The sequence below is a fragment of the Lutjanus erythropterus genome, chromosome 3 (assembly GCF_056507025.1).
Source record: "Lutjanus erythropterus isolate fLutEry1 chromosome 3, fLutEry1.hap2, whole genome shotgun sequence".
NCBI lineage: Eukaryota > Metazoa > Chordata > Actinopteri > Lutjaniformes > Lutjanidae > Lutjanus > Lutjanus erythropterus.
The window spans coordinates 39,594,009-39,614,838 of NC_139319.1; the positions used below are offsets into that span (position 1 = coordinate 39,594,009).

The window sequence follows — 20,830 nt, forward strand, 5'->3', positions numbered from 1 at the left end:
TCAATGTGCATTCAGAGGCACACTCTCACTTTCTCCCTCACCTAGGTTAAACTCACTAACTTGCTCAGTCACTTGACCCAGTTGGCACATTGATTGTTCCGCTGGGGTTAGGCTTTAGTTCTCAACACAGAAATAGCAAATAATGACATTCAGTATATGCACTGATGATGAGGTAGCTCTTGTGAGGGTGAGGGGTGGGGACTTCTCCCACTGCCTCTTCATCTCACTGCTCTCATTGGTGAAAAGCTAACCTCTATGATTGGTCAGAAGGCAGTGGTGTTTCCCCCTTTTTCCCCAGCTGTATGGCTAAAAATAGAAGCCACAGTCAGATTTAGCCTAATTGAGTCTGTCTTGTGTCTTCAACAAGCATCCTATTTTCCCCTCTTTCTATCTTTGTCCCTCTCTCGCTCTCTCCTTAAGGTGCAGATTAAGTTAGCTCTGCTGCTAACGTGACAAGCTGCTCCAGGAAGGAGGAAGGAAAACAGGAGCATTATTTCCTGGAACAGCATGTAACCGCAGCCTCATCCATTTGGCCCAAAGTGGTCTTATCAACAAGCCCGACACAATGCTGTTAATGGCACAGGTTGAACAAAACACTATGTGGGAGGAACTGAACACTTTGCAGAACACTGCGGTACAGTACAGCCTGAACAAGCAGTCCCTACTTCAAGTTGATTAATTCGAACACCTACAAACAAATTAATTTAACTGAAAACTTTCCATTTCACTCATTAAAAAAAAAAAAAAACAAGCCCAGGACTTAAACCTGCTGAGTAAGCCCGTATGCCGTCCGGCCTTGTTCCGTTTGGTTACTCTGTCCCTCCACGGAACGCTGTGCAGATGCACTTTTGCAGGATAAGGGCACAACAAGAAGGCGCCAAGATAACACGAGTCAAGGGTCAGAAGAGCGAGACGAGATTGGAGTGATGGGTGAGCCTTCGAGTGCCAACATCCGATCCCCTGTGTGGGGCCTGTTTTCACCTGTCTACAGAACATCTGTGTGGGGATGGCTTCTGAGGATGTGAGGAAAAACAGTGGTGACCTCTAATATTATACTGGCTTTTACCATCTGGCAGCAAGCCAGTGGGGATGCCAGGACTGTAGGGGTCTGCAGTCTCACCAGTTCTCACTAGGAACCTCTCAGGCAGCTGATATCAGTCTCAAATTATAGCATTTGATACTGAAATGACAGCAAATTAAACAGATTAGCTGATCCATATAATGTGATAATTAGGTCTGCATAATTAATCAAAATATTATAAAAATGCAAAATGTGCAATATCCAAATCACATAGGCTGCATTTTTTTGGCTAAACAAAATGGTTTATAGTGAAGTACTGTAGTACTTTTTTCATGTCTGACAAATCCTGTTCTCACAATGCAAGAAAATTTGTGGTATAGATCCCAACAAGCAGAGAAATAAAATAAAATTTGTGTTGCAAAAATCATATTTTCAACAAAGTGATTTATATCGCAAATGCAAAATAATTGCAATATGATCTTTCTTCCTCATTACTATAAGTTTTCACTACAAGAAGCAGCTACAGGAAGTTTTGAGCTTATATTAAGCAAATGCAAACACTGCAAAAGCTCTGCTCACTCTTTCTTTCTTTCGACCTTCAGCAGTGCTGTGTCCCCCCTGTTGCTTATGCTTTTCTCCCCCAAATTTGGCTTATTAGAAGGTTAGAAAACCTGGTCCATTTGACCTACACTGTTTCTCTTCTGGCCTATGGATTTTTCAATTTATTGATGTTAAAGGCAAGTGTCTCTCTTTAAAAAAGTATGAGACTGGCCCCCTAACAGTGCCAATCCACAAAAACTTTCTACTGTCAAGAAACCAGGCAACCGAGCAAGTAGGTCAATGAAAGATAAGTCAATGAAGAGTAATTCACTCCCTCTCAATCTCGACTCAGAACTACACACCCACATGGCACTAGTAGTAAAAACGAAAAAGTATCTTGTCTTGTCTGAGGGGAGTAGGTGCTTTCCTGTTGTGCAAAGTGTACAGCTTAAACATGGTTCTTTCAACATCTTATGAGCCTGCATAACTTTAAAGCTATTATTATATACAACATTTCTGCATTAAAATGTCTAAAAACAATAGACATGTGATATATATTTTGCTGAGTTGTTTAGATTATGCTATATGTTTCCAACAATGTTCAAATGCAGAAAAATCTGTAATTTATCCAAGGTAACAATGCATTTCCATGGTGTCATCAAACTGCATCTTTTGTTATTATTTTATTATTAGAGAGACCTAGTGGCAGAACCTACATATCATTCATTTAACACTAAATCGACTATGGCCTCCTCATTATAGCTGGGCACCTGCCACACTAGCTGGTAGAAGAGGCTGCCCTCTAGGCACATCCACAACTTGTCACCATCTGACTGTTTGTGGTGGCTGGTTCCACCCCGATACTGGCTCATGTCTCGCTGCGTTAATTACAGGGCGGAAATGCCCACAGTGCACACACTGACACAGTGGGAGTGTGGATCAGGCTTGCACGCTCCTCAAATCTTCCCTTAGTCAGGTGTGTTTGACCTATCCTGTCAATTACTTCCTCGTCCTCTGACGATGTTGTTAGCTAAGCCAAAGTCAAGCTAGGCTATTAAAGACCAGGACCGGGTGGCCTGTGCGAAGGGGGTGGGGTGGGGCATGCCCCAGCACGTGTGCGTGCTCTAGCTGGGCTCACCAGACCAAAGATCAAGTCCCTTAAGCTGCTTTTCTGAGCCAAGAAAAGCTTACAAGTCGTCACGTTGGTCAGAACAAACGGTCACAGTTTTAGGCCCTGCAGCAAAGCCTGAGAATAGGTTGCGCTCACTGGGAGGACAACAGAAAGACTGGTGAAGCAGTTTGGTTTTCTTCATCGAGCATCAGCACAGCCAGAGAAAATGTAGCCAGGCTTATTCATGTTTGACTGCTCATCCAACCCCAGGGCTGGAACAGCAGTGCTGAGTTCATAGCCCACTGGTTAGAAAGAATGGAAATACATGAAGGGCTCCAATCCCAGCAGATATATGTACCATTTGAAAACTGTGACACCTATTCTGTTGATATTCAGTGGTACATGTTACTAAAGCTACTGTCTGTCACAAGGCCTGTAGTGATAACATTTACATTCAATAAGAATTTTTCGAATTAAAGTTTGTGTAAAGCAACAATAAATGTGTGTTTACAGTCAAAATCATGAAAAATATCTGAAACACTGGAGGCGTGTCAGCTGTGCCGTCTCAGTGACAAATGCCACTATGGCCTGAAAACGACCTGAAACATGGACGCTCCATCTAGCAGCTTTATTGGACATATCCAGACATATTTTAGCCACCAGAGCCAGAGGACGGTGATAGGATGGTATTTTTTTTCTGCGCTGGTTTGTTGGAACTGAAGTGAGCTGAAGTGAACCGCTGGGCTACATAGCTCTCAGTCTTTTTACGTTTTTAGCAACTATTTCCTAACATGTACGATGTGTTTAGAATTAAAACTCTGAATTCCATTTAAGCAGACTTTGAGTGAGAAGAGTAAGTACTAAAATCTGACCATATATCCTGATAAGCTCATCATCTACATTGCAGCAAGAGACAGAAGCCTTCTCACGCACATACACGTGTGTACAGACAAAAACACCTGACAGTTGAGAACACCCACACCAATCAAACGTTCATCTCAAATGAGGCGTGACTATCTTCATTTACTATTTCACAAACCACCGAGCCAAAACAAATCCCAAGAGGGCAGAGCTCACGGATGCTCCTTACATGCCACCCAAGGACAACAGGCCTCCGAATCTAATGGGCAAGAGTGGGCCTTTTTAATATTCCACAGGCACACGCTGAAAGGTGTTTAACACACACAGTTTGCCCGACTCCTCTCATAAAGAATCAAACAGAAAAGCTAATATCCACTGCCCGGGCACTAGGGGAAAAACAATTTGCCGTGTGTACTATAAGCCTGGCCTTGATAAACAATGTTAAAATGAATAGGGCGCAGTGGAGGAGGAGGGTAAATGATAAGCGATGGTTCTTGTGGATTTATTGTAGCAAGTAAAAGCCTGTTGTATTGATTATCCATAAACAGAGTCATCATCCAAAAGGGAGGAAAAACAACTGGTTGAATAACAACAGATTAAACCCTGAGCCATGGAATACCTTAGCTGTAAACATCATAACACACAAGGATCACCCAACAGCTAACCTGAGCTGGGTTATTTGTTATCAACATGTTTAAAAGAGGAAGGTCTAATAAGCAGGAGGCTGCAAGATCAAAGCAGTGGAATGGCAATGTGTGGGCATACAGGGGTTCTTTTTTACTGTTAAACCCTGCTAAGGCAGTGTAATTTAGTAGTGACATGTGGAAGTAAAATAGGGCTGTTAGGAGGTACATGATCAAAGCGGCAGAGCCACCACGTTATCTGTTCCCGCTGCACAGTGTGAGCATCTGGAATGTGTTTTTCACCCCCCGTCTTTCGGTCCCTTTTATCCGCGTCCTGTGGTCTCCGCTGTCACGATGAGTCTACTTGTCACAGAGGTTATCAAGACCTGTGGTAGCCATGCAAGGCAAATCGTCTCGCCGGCGGCAGATAAACAGGGTTGATAAGTCCTGAAAAAGGGCCCCAGTCAGGCTGGACCATAAGGGAGCTGCCTCCAATTTACAAGACTTGGAAGTCTGCTGAGACGGAACGAAAGCTGCTGCTGCTGCTGCTGTTGTAGAATCATGGTATAAGCCTGACACACTTGGGTGAACAACTATGCCTGATACATATAGCTTACAGTGAGGCATGTGCTTAAAGGGAATTGGATTAACTGCTGGCAAAAAAGAAGGGGATTATAAACGATTCTGACTTTAAGAGTGTTTCTAAAAAGATGGATTACCATTTCAATTTTTACCCTCTTTCTTTGCTAATGGAAATTTGAATTACCCTCGTCCTGGTAAACAACTAAACAACAACACCATAGGCGTGGGCAATATCATAAAAGTGATATGTATCTGCAGTAGAAAAATTGTTCAAAAAATGTTTATCGCACTTAAATGCAAACCATGATGAATGCACATAATGAATATGCCTGGCTCATAAACAGCCTATCCCTTAATAATGGAGCATGCTCCAAGTGACACACAAAGAGCCATTTAACAGGAGTGTTGTTCAGTTGTACCATCGACACACGGCACAACAACAGAAGAAGCAGGGAGTGAGAAAATGATTGCAGACGGTGAGGAAACTGTAAATACAAAAGACCAGATAAGCTCCAAATAGTGAGTTGGACCCATAGAATGTATATTAAACAGGTTAAAATTCTATTTAATTTACGATCTATGGTTGAAGCAATAACAAGTGATGGCAAGTCCTACACTGCAAGCTGATCGGCTGTTTATAACTGTCAACTGTCTGTCAATGTAAAGTTCAGCCCATTATCCAGAAAACAAAAGCCCACTGCTCCAAAAATACACAGCCTGTTCAGTGAGTTCAGTGACTGCCTGTCTCACTGCCTGCCAGACCCCATTAACACATTGCTCAATTTAACCGTTATAAACATCTACACCTTCTAAAACATTTTTAATGATTTCTTAGAATTCATAAACAGATACATACTCATTCATCAAACATTCGGCATTAATTTGAATTCTAATTAACGTGAAACAGGAATACAAAAGCAGTTATTCCAGCCCAGAATAAAAAGTTCTGAAGAGGACAGCGTTGCTTTAGTATTGTTGTCAGATAAGTTAGTATTTCTGATGATATATAATGGTCATTTTATGACTTATTTAAGTAAATATACTACAGATTTATCCTTTAAGGCTATTAGCTGTGTACCTTGACAAATAAAGCAGTTAAATTCAAAGTAAGCCAGTTAAATTAAAAAAAAAAGTGGTTAATTTCAAGCTTTTTTCTACTGTTTTTTTTATTAAAAATAGGTCATTACAATTATCAAGAATTATCTATATTGACTGAAATGGCAGAGTTTCTTGTGATAAAATTTTCAGGTGTATTGCCCAGCCCTACATATTACCTCCTGCTGTAAATCAAACACAGGAGTGGGGGTTAAAAACAGGGTGTCAGTATCTGGATTTGGTACAGTGGTATGGTACAGGACGACCTGTTCCCAGACAGCTCTCCCCTCCTGCAGCTATCTTCCTCTGAGTCTGCACGGACCAGCAAGGTGGAGCCAGGAAGAGGAGAAGGCCAAGGATGCAGTGGATGTTGTACTCATGGTGGGAAAAGACAACATATCAAATGCTGTCAAGTGCACAAATGAGAGGGAAGGGAAGTCTATTTTTACATTTGGCTACATTAGTTTTATTATGCATGGAGTTTCATTTCCCGTAATTAAATTATCTCTCTAATGGTTCATAATTCTGCCGTAACCATAATTCAGTGCTATGCCACCATCAAGAAACAACCAGGATCCCTTCTGTTCTGCCATCTACGGGCTTTACACTAGACTTCTCTGATTGGCAGAGATAACTATAGGCCATATATGGCCATAGGAACAGGCCATACTACAAAAGTGGCTGGCTGCAAGAATGTGGAGTGGAGGAGTGACGAAAACAGCTTTCACACTGTGTTGTAGGAACAAACATCTGAGCCGGCACCTTTTTTTGAAATGTATTTGTGTGGGTGGAACACTGAAAAAAAAACAAAAAAAAAAAACGCAACCCCGCATGGGTGCCGCAATCTGCCGAGGCCAGTCAACCGACCGTCCGGCCTTGTGTGGCATCGCATATGAGCACCAAGATGACACATCAACTCTTGTCTATATTTAACTCACTGGACGCCTCTCCTTCCAATGTTCCCATCCTTTTCGAAGAGGCTGCCAGGGAGAATGGCGAGAAAAACAGGCTGAGGTGATATGTAATTACACTGAATGGATCCAGCCTCCCACATCCTTTCATTGTACCCACACCCTCAGAGATAATGAAATGGAAGGCAAGTTTTTTTCCCCCATTTACCATAAATCCCACAAGTCTAGCCACTCTTATTTATGGTGTTGAAGAAAACCCTTTACAGCTTGACTCTAGGAGTCTGCAAAGTCACAGAGCATAAACAGCAGCAAGCACCCTATGTGGGTGGTGAACTCAATCTGATAAGGGCTTCTAAGAAACCAGTCTTGGTGTGGTAAACCATCACAAGCCAAGGTCCCCCTGAATACCCCACATTTCTTCCACTGGAGATACTATCTTGAATGCAGAGATATAACTCAGTTTAGAACTATGTTCAGGCTAGAAAGCTCCTGAAAGGACATTTTGTTCAGATTAAGAGCTGACTTTCTTGTCGTTACTACACCAATCAAAAAACATCAAAACAAGCTTTGAACTTTTGACTTTACACTGTAAAACCAGAAACCAAAAACTGTTTCAAAGCAACTGGCTTCACTAAATTTTGAAGTTTTAAGTCAAACTCAACTCATGTTTTCAAATAAACTAAAATAAGTTTTGCTGTGTATGTATCTATAATCTTTCGTTGATATCATTTATTTTTCTTCTTCAGATAAACTTGAAATCTTGATAAACTTGTTTTGAGTTTTAGTAAGTAAAAAAATATATATATACATTTTAAACATTGTGCATGGTGAGCTGTGAACCAGATTTGTAATTGTTAGGATACACTTTAATGAATTTACTCAACAATATTTGATATACTTTGTTTGTTTGTCAAAGATTAATTTTTTAAGAAGAAAAGTAAATTATCTTAACTAAAGATTACAGGTTGGGGATTTCTTTTAGTTTATTTCCAAACTTTTGATTTTGATTCAAAAGTAGTAGTAGATAGTTGCCTTTCATTATGAGTATTTTTTATTTTTTTACAGTGTCCAGCTTGACCTGTATGTGCTCTTGCCTGCTCGCGTAACACAAAGCCCTTAGTCCAGCAACCAAACTGTTGCATAACTGCAAATAGGTGTGAAGAGTGTGTGCACGCGAGGGGGAAACCTGGAGATTAAAAGACAGAGAATGTCCTCAGCTGAAACAACCGGGTCACCCCTTACTTTCGGTTCTAATGAAATGTTGAAGAGGAAGTGTTTTTATGTGAAGAGGGGCAAAGGTGTTGTGGGGTAAAAGTAAAAGTAGGACATGGTGGACTTGTTCACATGTCAGGGCAGGTTGTGCATGTGCCTGACATCTGTGCTCTGTGATTTGATTTGAAAATGTAATGCCAACTCACCTATTCTTCTCCAGCTCATTATGTGTGGACCTGTAAAGACAGAAAACACAGGATGTCAAATAAAGAGCAAATGCAGACTTTTGCATGCTCAACAAGAAAAAAGTACAGACCGACAGTATCTGTTCTCCCAGAAAAAAGCCAATGCACTCGTTTTGGGCAAAATAAGATGCATGATAACGATATGAGCTATAAGTATTCATACTTCAATACTTTTTCAATACATACAATATCCGTTCACATAAGTAATGTAATGTAACGGAACATGTGTATGTAAGTTAAATACACAAATATGGAAGACATTATAATCATCAGTTGAAACTTTATAACAACCATTCAAATAATTTTATAGATGTTTACAAACTAGTTATTAACAATTAATAAAAGTTACAAATATCTGGTGCATTTCTCCACAGGCTAATGTTTGAAAATCATTTAGTAATCAGGAATAAATGCCTAATATTGTTTGTTATTAGTGAATTAACTATTAACTTAAGATAATTTCACTATCATTTAACCATTTATTAATTTATACTATTATTGTATTAAAGTTTAAAATTCTGGTATCATGACAACTCTAATATGAGCTAGCAAAATAGGGTCTGAAAGAGGAATAGTGCATTACCTTGTTGAATTAGCTTTATTAATCTATTAATTAAACCCCAGTGAGACCAACTGTGGGACCAGTGCACTGGAGCCTTTACACTAACAACCGTCCTTGTGACAGCCGGGCTTTCCCTGTGGCATTACACAGCTTTCTTCCTCAATAATGCACAACATAACTCTGCAAGGATGCATATGTGTGTGTATGTGTGTGAAACTGCAGCCACTTATGCTCACTAAAGTTCATACTGTGCATGAGTATGTGTGCATGCGTGTGCTGCTGGGCAAGCGTGGGCTTGCACACACACACATACACACTCCCTGTGCATGCAGCAGTCAGGGTTCAGTGCTCTGTTAATAATGTAAAGTGAATCAGCTGGTTCCTAAGAGTCTCTTTGTGTGGCAACATACTGAAGGGAGACAAGTCCTCCTCCTGATGCTTAAAGGGACAGTTCACCCCCAAATCAAAAATACATATTTTCTTTCTACTAAAATGTAGATTCTAAAGTAGTTCCGGTACATGCTTTTGCAGAGAAAAAGTAGTTCCTACATGAAACTGCTCACAACAAGGTCTGTGGTCTGGATTATCTTGAGTAACTGGGTCATGATTTCTGGAAACAGACACTGGTCTTGAACTTTTCAAATAAACTTTTTTTTGATGCTTTGAGCACCACAAACACAATGGCATTTAATCCCACCATACTGGAGAGAAGGCAGACATCTCTATGGCTGATGTCTCCAAAACTCTGACACTCACACCAAAACAATATTGATGGATAAACACTACAGGCCAAGAGAACATAAATATTTTTGATTTTGGAGTGAACTGTCCCTTTAAATGGCCAAGTTCCCCATCCGCATAAACTACAGTCCACCTCAGCTCAAGGGCAGTGGGTAGAGGGTGGGGACTAAACCTCTCTCAAGTCATGTACACAGCACTTCCCTATATTGTGGGCTATCAATACTGCAATATGCTTTCCTCGTCTATTTTTTTCTTTTAACATTGAGCTCAGCTGACAAAACTTCTATCGCGTCAATATGGGTGCAGAAAATATGAAAAACATAAGATAAGAATTGGAGGAGGAAGGAGGTAGAGTGGGATAAGACGGAGGGACGTACGACTGTCCGAGGCTGCAGTTTGGTCTGTAAAAATTTAGCCCTGCCTCAGAGGAAATTATTTTTTCAAGTTTAATTATTTATACCAATAAAAACACCATATGTCCCTATTTGAATACATTACTGTTCATGTAGTTGAGTATGCAAGACTGGATGTTAAGTCAACTGCGGCAGCATGTTTGATTTAACATGACAGTGTGCCCATGTGCAGGTTGAGTGGCTGCTATCACAGCAACACAGAGGGCTCGTGAGAAAGCCGATTGGGGCCATTTCCTGAAAACTCATGAGAACCTAAGTGCTCACACGCGAGCTCTTTGCAGGTTTCAACTTACATATTCTACAACCCCGTAGTAGTCATGCATGCCTGTGCTCTGCATCAGCAAGGCAGGCACACGTAAAAATCACAAAACTGATATATCTAAACCAGCTCAAGCCCTTCTGTTCAGCTACTACAGCCCTCATAAATAGCATCTTTAAAATGGGCTCGCAGTCCCAAAAGGATTTCTTTGTAGGGAAGATGAATAGTCACAGTCTTGTGTTCAATGCAAGGCTTTTACGTACATATATAATTACTGTCTAATGGCAGTGGGTCCACTGATTTCTGTAATTGTTTGAGTCAGAGCAATAGTTTTGCTAACAGAAGATGAATACTTTGGAGTGCATAGCCTGCGTCATCAGCTGTCACTGTGCTCGCACCGTGTCTGTGTTGCTTGGAAACCCTCATCCCGATCTGTAATCTTTTCCAAACTCTTAGAATTTCACCACAATCTCTGTTGGTGTGTAATTATGTCAGGGTTTTTTGGACTGATTATCACTCTTTTAGAATGAGTGTTTCATCTTGAAAATGACAGCAGGGAAGGGAATCAAAGGACAGAGTGTCATTAGAGATACAAATGCTGGTAAAGCATCCGAGTTTGAAAAGCTGGTAGGCGAACAATACAGACAGCGGTGAAAAAAGGTATGTGAAAACTCCAATGCCTATATTTTCCAAACAGAAATAAAAAGAAATGGAACTCCATTTTAGGGCAATGCTGATGTCGCTAAGGGTGTATTCAGACCAAATCAAGCATTGTAGCACAAACATCAGGGTAGTATATTTAGGCCGAGGCAGAGGGCATAAAGACTGAACAATTACTTGAAATTGAATAAAAACTGCAATATGGCCAACTGCAATTTTTCAATTGCAGGAAGTGAAATATTTGTTAAAGGCAAAGTTTGTGTAAAAATACCATTTTAAAGCTACTACAAGGACTATTTTCTTGATTCTGGAGGCCCCACTGGAAAAAAAACAGTAGTTTTTTCACCCCAATAACCACAAAAATAAAAGTAAAAAGTACAAAATCTCCTCTTGCTTTATTTCAACAAACTTTGACTTGAATAATGTACACAAAAGCTTGTTTCGCTTGATTTCAAGGAGAACTCAACCTGGTGGCATGCATTAAGAATAACTACATGGAAATAGCCAATCTCCATGATAGACTTGTTTGCTTATGTAGGACATATAGAGGCATCAGTAATAAATTGACTGTTTCATAACCAGTTAAAAACTCTTTTTAGTAGCTTTAAGGGAGCATCCTGCTGATATTGCAATTCATATCGCAATGGAAATATTAGTCACAGTAATCGCAATTAGATATTTTTTCAAAATTGTTCGGCCCTAGGGATCACCACATGGAATGGCAAAATAAAAAAAAATGCAAAAAGTTTAAAAAGAGTCAACTTTTGGAGAAATGCAACCCAGTGTCATGCTGTGGTGGCCGATCATATACGGCAGTGATCAGACTGAAATATCATTGAAACTGGGCGCTATCCAGGTGGAGTTCGTGGACTAAATGATGACACACTCACAGTTGTGTCCTCACTTGGTTTATTTTAAGTACCCAGCTTGTACTTCTCCATCTGGCTTTTAGTTTAAGCCGCAAAAATTACAACACTAGGAAGCCTCCTTTGGTTTGTGTCCATTTGTGAATCCGAGAAATAAAATTCTGATTCTGATCGTTTCACAGTGTTTACATTCTAAGCACAAATAAACATACCTACACCCCAGCACACCATCACCATCACCCAAGTTTGGTCTGAATACAGCCTTATCAGTTTACTGTCACACAGGACTAAAAAAAACAGATATTCACATTTAAGAAGCCGGAATCAGAGAATTTGAATTTGACATTTTTTTTCTTATGAACTCAAACCGATTAATCTATAATCCAAATAGTTGGCGATTAATCAAGTAATCAATTAATAACTCAATTTACTGTTGCAGCTCTACACCCTTACACCAATTACTACTCTGAAAATGTTGCAGGCCTTAGTTCAGCCCTTGTCCGAGCCCCACATAAAGAAGCAACATACTCAAACTACATCTTAGTGTGGCCTCTTGTTCAGAGAGATCAGTCTAAGTCAACTTGATTTCCTGTTGGCTTTTATCATTACAAACCCCTTTCCCTGCCTCCTGAATCAGATATCTGTGCGTCTGGAGCTCAACAACAATCCAATACAGATTATAAACTGGCTCAAAGCCACACAACACACACACAACTGAAGCAACATTCCTTCTGTAGGAATTGTATGTATGCATATGTGTGTGTACATGCATGTATATGCACACGCAGAGTGGGTCAAGGAGATAAATCAACCCTGCTATAAACGGTAGGCAAGAGAGGACAGGGTCAGATAAGCCCATCACTTTAAGCCTCAACACGCCACTGAGAAGGTGGCTGCAGCTGGAGTGAGCTAGTGCCAAGCTGCAAACTGTGTTTAAAGAAAATGCACTGTTATTCCAATCATTATATTATTATAATTTCAAAGAGCTCAGTTTAATGTCCAGAGAGTGATTTTTCAGTGTGATTTTTGTCATTCAGACACGGTACACAGACGATGTAGACTTACGTTGTAAATGTTTTGTTCAAACCTCTCTGTCTGGTGCGTGGTACTCTTACTTGTGTGGACATTGTAATCTTGCAAGGACATTGCGAGCTGGTGAAAATGTCTCACAACTTTGATTAATTTGCAAAATTTCTCACCTAAGTCAGCAGGCCATAAATACAGCTGTTGAATTAAAAACTAGACCACTAAATGACGCAGATCTGTGCCCCATCAGTGACCCTGACAGCAGTGGGGATATCTAAATAATGCTGTAATAATGCTGTTTTGTTGGTTTGCAAGGTGTGCAATTCCAGCGGGAAGGAACTAAAACTGCATAACAATATGAGGCGGAGAAGTAGTGTTAAATGCTAAATGGTGTTACCTCACTGAATGAGTTGTGAACATGTCTCTGCAGAGCGCGGGATCAAACATCACTCTTATTGGTGCCTTTTTCTAGGTCAGCAACTAATGATTGTTGTCATTGCAGATAAATCTGTCATTAATTTTCTTGATTCATCATTTAGCCTAGTTGTTTGATGTATAAAATGGCAGAAAATGGTAAAAAAAAAAAAAATCTTGATCAATAATAAGTTCCAAGATGATGTCCTTAAATGTCTTTTTCCCCACAAACCAAAGATATTCAGTTTACTGTCATAATGGAGTAAAAAATCCAGAAAATATTCACATTTAAAAATGTATAATTTTGACTTCTTTTTTCTTAAAAAAAAATCTAATCAAAATAATTGGTGATTATTTTATAATCAATTCATAATCGATTAATTGCTGCAGCTCTACAATTTTCTTCCAAAACTGCACCTTCATTCCAGCCATATTAAGGGCCACCATGTGCCATAAAAAGCTCTTTGTTTTGAGAGGATTTCATAATACATCAGAGGTGATATTGTTCCAAAAGGTCATCATTCAAGTGCTATAAGGATTAATTGATTAGTTGTCAATTATTAAGTTAATCACAAGCTATTTTGATAATCATTCAAGTCAGTCAGAGTAATTTTTTAAGAAAAAAGGTCTAAATTCTTAGATCCCAGCTTCTCAAATACGAATACTTTCCAGTTTCTTTACTCCTCTGTGACAGTAATGTAAATATCTTTGGGCTGTGGATAAAACAAGACATTTGAGGACATCACCTTGGGCTTCGGAAAACACTGCTGGACATTTTTCAACATTTTCTGACATTCCTACATTATTCTATGCACTCAAGAAGAATTTCCCTATTACGACCAACTGTTTGAACGCTTTATGAATATGGCCTCAGACCTATATATGATCATGACTGTTGCCATGCAGAGCAGGCAGCGTTCTGCGCTCATGATGAGTAATGCGCAGTTCCTGTTTGTGGCCCGCTCTTACATTAATATTAAACGGCTCAGAGAGAGAGAGAGTGGTGCCTGCATTTGATGTATGACTGTCAATGGACAGATTAATGTAAGCAGCCTAGCAGCAAAAAAAAAAAAAAAAAAAACACACAATGCTTAACTTAGGCGCCTGCTTCTCCTACTACTAAATGCAAGTTTCTGTCAGCAGTAAAAGCATTGTGTTTGACAGAGGCTTTAATCTTTGTGGCAGCTAATGATGTGATTATCAGACAGTGTTGCATCAAGCTAAAAAACAGAAGAGTGATAAACATAATGTTCATAACAACAGCTTGATGTGTGTTGATGAAAAAGGAAGGAAAAACATGAGTAGTGCATACACGCTTCTCCATCTAGGATTTAGTTGTATATAAAAAGATGAAACAGAAAATTACTGACTACCCAAAACATCCTGAAAAAGGCTCCACGTATTCACCTTTGGATGTCTGCAAACAACACCAGCCATAAATAGCAGCTTTTCACCCTTAGGGCAAAAGGCAAAACTCGTCTTCGCTCCCACAGTGTAGAGTGGATTTGGCATGAGGGGAAAATGAACATGACTACCACCAAAAACAACAAAAAAATAACTATTTTAAGAATTAAATAAAAGCCTACGTATTTATTCAACCAGGGATGAGGAGAGTATACAACATTACAAATTATTTTTCTGTTTCCGGGCTGTCACTTTCGCCACGGTCCCTAACCTCAGCCACTGCAGTCCGTTTGACAATCAGCTGATGAAAAGCAAGCAGAGCTGTTGGTGACCCCCCCCCCCCCCTTCCCCGATCCAACAAAACAGCGCTGTGGACGCTCATGTGTGCATCTTTGTATGAAACACGTTTCTACAAGTTTGTGAAACATTCAAAGTAATTTTTACATAAAGAAAGCTAGGTTTTCTAGACGGTGGCGACTGTATTCACCCTTGGGTGACAGCTCGCTTGTTTACCAAACGTTGCAATAAAGTCTTGGCAGCGAGTGCATGATCACATGTTATCTGCAACACTCATCACCCCGGTACAGTACACCAGATGTAAAAAGTAAACAGTTTAAAGGGTTAGTTCAGCCAAATATGAAAATTCAGTCATTATCTACACCACATCATGCCGACTGAAGTTCGGCTTTCGTTTTTCAGTCCACAAAATACTGCTGGAGTTTCACAGGAGAACAGCTTTGCAGAATTTTCCAGAGGTGAATGGTGACCAGTTTTCAAACGAGAAAACAACTGAAAGAAGTCCATAAAATGGCTCCATTGTCCAGCAATGTTTTGTGGACTATGAGGGTGAGTAGATAATGACTGAATTTTCACTTTTGGGTGAACTGTCCCTTTGAACGGGATCGTCAATCGGTAAAAGCCAACACACCCCATCTTTAAAAGTACAATTATTTAGCAGGGCTCAAACCATAAAAGAACAGCGGTGTCTTACCTGTTGTGGTTACTGCTGAACTTCTTATTTCGGAATTTTCTTTGCCTCTGGTAGTTTGTGTTCTCATTTGAAGGAAATGTCGAAGCGTATCCGTGTTCACACTCTGTTGAAAGACAATTTTGTGGTTAACAGTTAGTTTTTTTGACTTTTTTCTCAACCCATCAACCACAATGCTGACGTGCACGAGCACGTAATACGTTTATACCAGCTGGAATGTGTTAACAACACTTCCCTTTTTGGTGTTTACTGTAAAACAGGAATTAATATTAGTGGGGTTTTTTTCATCTTCACACACATTTTTAACATAACATTCACCTCTTTCTCTCCTTTCTAGAAATTCCGCAGCTTCCAATAACCGTTGGATATTTATTAACTGAACCGCCGTCATTCTTCCCTGAGCCTGGCAGCCGTTGACGTTAGTCTACGCTCCCTTCACTTTAACGTCACGTTAGCTTCGCAAACAGCAGCAACGACAGGTCGCTTTTAAATACAGGGAAGACAGTGCATCGGTTATTACTATACCGAATAAAACTTCAGAAAAAACAAAAAAAAACGTCGTGTTGTTATCTTGTTCGGTGTCTTCGATGGCTCACCAGCATCCGTTGTCGAAATGAGAGGAGGAAAAAAAAATCCAGTGTTTCCAAGCTGGCAAGCTGCAGCCAATCCTCGCCAAGTTTCGTTGATAGGAAATGTCAAAAGCAGTGTATCAAAGTATTAAAAGTTCGTAGGAAACACGATATTAAATTTCGTTTACAAAAAAATGATACAAACAATATAAAATTTCGAGGGAGCCCAGAGCCAGCAAAGTGCCTGCTGCTGCTCGTTTCCTCTCCTCTCCTGTTTGTTTACCTAGCTGCACAGCTGAGAGGCGGGGACCGAGCGGCGGAGAGGACGGTCTAAACGCGGTGCATTATGGGAAACGGAGTCTTCCGGTGTATCCTTACAATACTGTCAAACATGGATAATATTCATTATTCTCGCAAATGATCCTAGAGTTACGCTGAATTGTTAAGTAAAACATTGTCTGTTACTACATTATCATTCATCTATTACAACATTTAATTACAATTACAATACAGTTAATCATATATGAGGAAACAGTGCTACAGTTCACCGGTCAGCAGGAAATATTTAAAGATAATGTGGTGAATTTCATTCTTGCAAAATTTAATTTAACTTATTGCTACTACTGATGACAATGGCAAAAAATTAATGTTGGAACAAATAATAATAATAATAATGCAATATTCAGCTTTATTTCAATACACAGGCATGTGCTTCTATGTCAGAATTGTTCATAGGTACATTTTTGCCAAAAACAAAAAAAAAGTTAATCTTAACTAATTAACGGATCAATTGATTGGTAATTGATAAATTGATATGTTATTTACTGAACACCAATACTCGTGTGTTATTTATCCCTTTCAGTCATTCTACCCACTCGCCTTCTCTACGCACACAAACAAGCCCTACAAGTCCCATGATTCACAGTGACCGTGGGGCTGTACTTGCCGGCTGAAGCCAGGCCCAGCAACACATGACGTCACCATCGAACGGGTGCCCGATTGGCGGACGGCTTTGACAGGCGTCGAGGGTTGAGCTCGCTCCTGACCAACCGCGGGGGAGCTTTGCGCCATGTGGAAACCAGTGCGGCACGCCCACAAATAGCAGGAAGCAAACAATCGAGAGGAGAAGAGCTGAGCTGCTGAGCCGCTGCAAAATTCCCACGTTACATTATAATAAGCGATATTACTCAAAGGACTTTTGCATCAGCGTCAGCCTCATACGTGCTGCTTTTCTGCACAAAACTGTCTCGCGCGGAGAGACGCATGCGGAAATCGATGGAAAAAAACAGCTTATTTCCCGGTGTCTTAAAAAAGGAAACGATGACATCATTGATAACTGTTTTTGAAAAGTCATTTTTAATGTTGCATTTATCAAAAATGATCTGCCATGAAATAATACGTAGGTATATGAGCAATTTGAGAGACTATAGCAGCTGCAAACAACCCTACATCGAGTTTATTTCCTCTAGTAGGTTATAAATTTAAAACAAGCAAATTAAAGATCCAGGCCGGATATTAGAGTGTTTAATAAATGATCGATCCATCATTCAGTTGCGTGTTCTCTTCTCTCTTTTATCTATAAAGTTTCAGGTTTTTTCGATCGAGTCTGCGGGGGCACAATGACATCATCCTAAACTGAGTTGGAGGGCGCTGCAATGTGGTCAGATTTATCATATCGGAGTGGTGGCCAGCGTGCACACCCACACACCCAGTCATTATGTCATATTGCTTTATCTATGCTGTGTGAAAAAAAAAACACAAATTCCTGTGTTAAGAGTTGTGCAGGGCGCAAAGCGATGCACTGCGCCCCGACATGCAGATAATGCAGGTAAAAACAGTCCGGAAAAATAATGAAAGCACATATTTTTATATTCTCCTACAGCTGCACTGAGTATATCACTCATATTAGTCTGGTGCAGGCGCAGACAGTGCTTATAGCTGGCAGAGGTGCTTAGTTGAATGAACTCAGCCCTTTGTTGTCTGAGTCTGTTGACAATGAAGTCTTGTTTTCCTGAAATTCAGACGCAAATGAGAGGGATCAAACGCAGCACACACGAAAAATAAACTCACTTCCGTCTTTCCTGTCGGCGCTCTCCAGAAATCTCGCAGCCTCCAGCAAAACTTGTACGTTTTTCAGAAAAGTGTTGATCTGCTCCATGTGGGAGTCTTTGGAGTTGAAGACGTCATTGAAAGGGCAACTAGTCATCTCGAAATCTTGCTGATCCAAGAGAGACGCCTCGGAATCAAAAAAGAACTCCTCGCTCTTCAAACTTCTTCTTTGCCTCTCACTTTTGGCCATTTTCCCCCTTTCAGATTGTGCGGTTTCTGTCCTGGAGACGTGCTGAGCGCAATAAACAGTGAGGCAGCTACCAGTGGATGCTGCTCTTGTCAGATGGTTCCTCTTTTCTTTTTTCTTTTTTATGAATGCGGGGTGTTTAATGTGGAGCAGTGGCCAATGTCAGTAGATGGTGGTGCATGGGAAAACGAGAGCCCGGCCCCCCTTCGTGTGAGGAGTCCGCATGGTCCTTGTGCCCGACATGATTTATTTGCAACAAATAAATATTCACGTGTTAGTGTAGTATTAAATGCACACAGTTTAGTATGCTATTTTATACACATTTGATATATTTATCTATTAGTGAGTACAATGTAATGATGATGTTAGTGGGAAAAAGCATATACAAGCAGTTATAGGAGTATTATAGTGTTAGTAGTAAATGAGCACCTAGTTATATTTAAAAGTGGGGATGCAAGAGCAAGAAGAATTATGGCCAGAGTTTTTTCTTTCTGCAATGGTGACAAAATGTTAAAGAAATATACCTATTAGCAGTTTGAGTCCACTAAAGCTCTCCACGCTCGCTGGGGAAAATATTATGCCAAACTCCCTTTAAAAAAATATGAAGTATTAACAATGTCTTATGTGTCTGTAAAACCACAAGACTCTCGAAACACAAGATAAAAAGCGTCAAATGTTTACAGTCTTCTTGTCAATTCGGCATTGATATAACTCATGAAGATAATTTATTTTCATACAAACTTTACATTTTGTATTCGTCACCTCAACTTGTTACCAGCCTCTCTTTGGTCAGCTGCCCTATTTTAGTGGGAGCAAACAGTGAGAATGAGAGGCAAACTGTTTCAAAAAATAATTTCTCACTAAAATAGGTTCTAGTTGGTGAATCAGATCCATGCCGAATTAAACATACTCTCAATATTGTTAATTCTAACGTGTGTGTGTGTGTGCATGTGCATGTGTGACGGAATTTGGTGAGTTTTTTCAGCCGATACCAAAGTAACTACCTAGTTTGCTGATCCCTGTTTGGTGCTGGAGAGAGTGCACCCACCTTCTGATAAGGTTAAACATTTTTGATTTTGTGAACAATTTTTGATTGAAACTAAAACGTTTGAAAAATAGTGGGGATGCAAAAGCACACATTTGCTCCATTAGGTATAATAGTGGGGGTGCAGCTGCTCTCTTGCACTATTGCTAGGCACCTATGATAGTCTGTTAGTATTAGTATAGAGAAGCAAAGTCACGCCTCTTCCTGTGAGCCCCGTTGGACCTTACTTTGGGAAAAAATATGAATGGTAGTCAATGGTGAGAGATTTACTTGAAGTGTTTTATCCAGGGACTCCTGGTCCTTTTAGTAGTCAGGAAACAAAAGAACAAGAAAGACCGATGGCTCATGTGACTACATCCCAGTACAAAAACACACAGGCATTGTTGTTTCCGTGGCTAACGTTAGCTTTTACTGGGACAAAGTCATGACGATAATTACACGCCCTCTGGCAGTGTAGTTTTTTCTAATTAGGTGTGTTCACCATCTGATACTTAAACTGTTTTAGGACAAACTCTGACTTTCCTGACTTGGAAAAAAAAACATGAATGCAGTCAATGACGAGAGACAAATAATTTCCCTTCCTGTGTGAACTGTGTCGTGAATTACACATATGATGTTTCTCAGTTTAAAATATGATTTTACAGGTCATGAAAGTTGCAATTTGTGGTAGGTTTGTCGTAGCTTGGTGAAATACAGCACTCGCCTCGTACAATATACATCATCAACACCAACTGTTTTACCTTTAGTGTTTTATCCAGCGACTCCAGGACTTTTATCAGCCAGGAAGCAAAAGAACAGTTAAGACCCGTTGTTGTGTGACTACGTCCCGTTACAAAAACACACAGGCATTGTAGCTTTAGCAGCTAATGATGAAAGAAAATCATGACAACATTTATGCGACTTCTGAGTGTGTAGTCTTTCTAATTACGTATATTTAAAATGCTTAAAGTTATAATGTGAATACCTGTATTAGGGATGTACTGATACAGGTATCGGTCATTGGTCTGATACTGTGGCCATGCATTTGTACTTGTACTCATAAAACTACTCCAATACCATCACACCTGATGCTACTTACTAAAATTAATTCCTTTGACACAAGCAATTTGATAAAAAAAAATGTAAAGAACCAACACAATGAAGAGTCCAAGGAGTTTGCTAAAGCAAGAAGTGTGAAACATTAACATTGAGGAAGTGAGGGACATCTGATGAAAATAAAACATGCATTTAAAAGTGACTGTAAGAATTGTAATAACATTAAGTACTCATATCAGTACTTGATATGTACAAATACATGAAACATTTCATGTTTAAACAAGATAAAAAGTAAATTATTGTGACAAGAAAAGTCTCTTGTTATAATGTGATGAGTCCGTATGTTGAAAT

General features: G+C 39.8%; 1 protein-coding gene across 3 annotated transcripts in view; it reads right to left on the bottom strand.

The window, feature by feature from the left end:
- The window catches only part of mxi1 (max interactor 1, dimerization protein), a 43,641-nt gene extending 25,217 nt beyond the window's left edge, over positions 1-18,424 (bottom strand). Inside the window, exons 1-4 of one of the 3 annotated variants that reach the window (XM_084716147.1) lie at positions 16,131-16,386; positions 15,853-16,017; positions 15,538-15,640; positions 8,163-8,192 (exon numbers count right to left, since the gene is read on the bottom strand). In XM_084716147.1, the coding sequence (XP_084572273.1) occupies positions 8,163-8,192; positions 15,538-15,640; positions 15,853-15,925 (206 nt within the window). In that variant the 5' untranslated portion in view covers positions 15,926-16,017; positions 16,131-16,386. Of the gene's footprint in view, positions 1-8,162; positions 8,193-15,537; positions 15,641-15,852; positions 16,387-18,173 lie in introns of those variants that run through there. The other 2 variants (XM_084716148.1, XM_084716146.1) reach the window with 2 other exon arrangements.
- Positions 18,425-20,830: the final 2,406 nt, after the last annotated feature.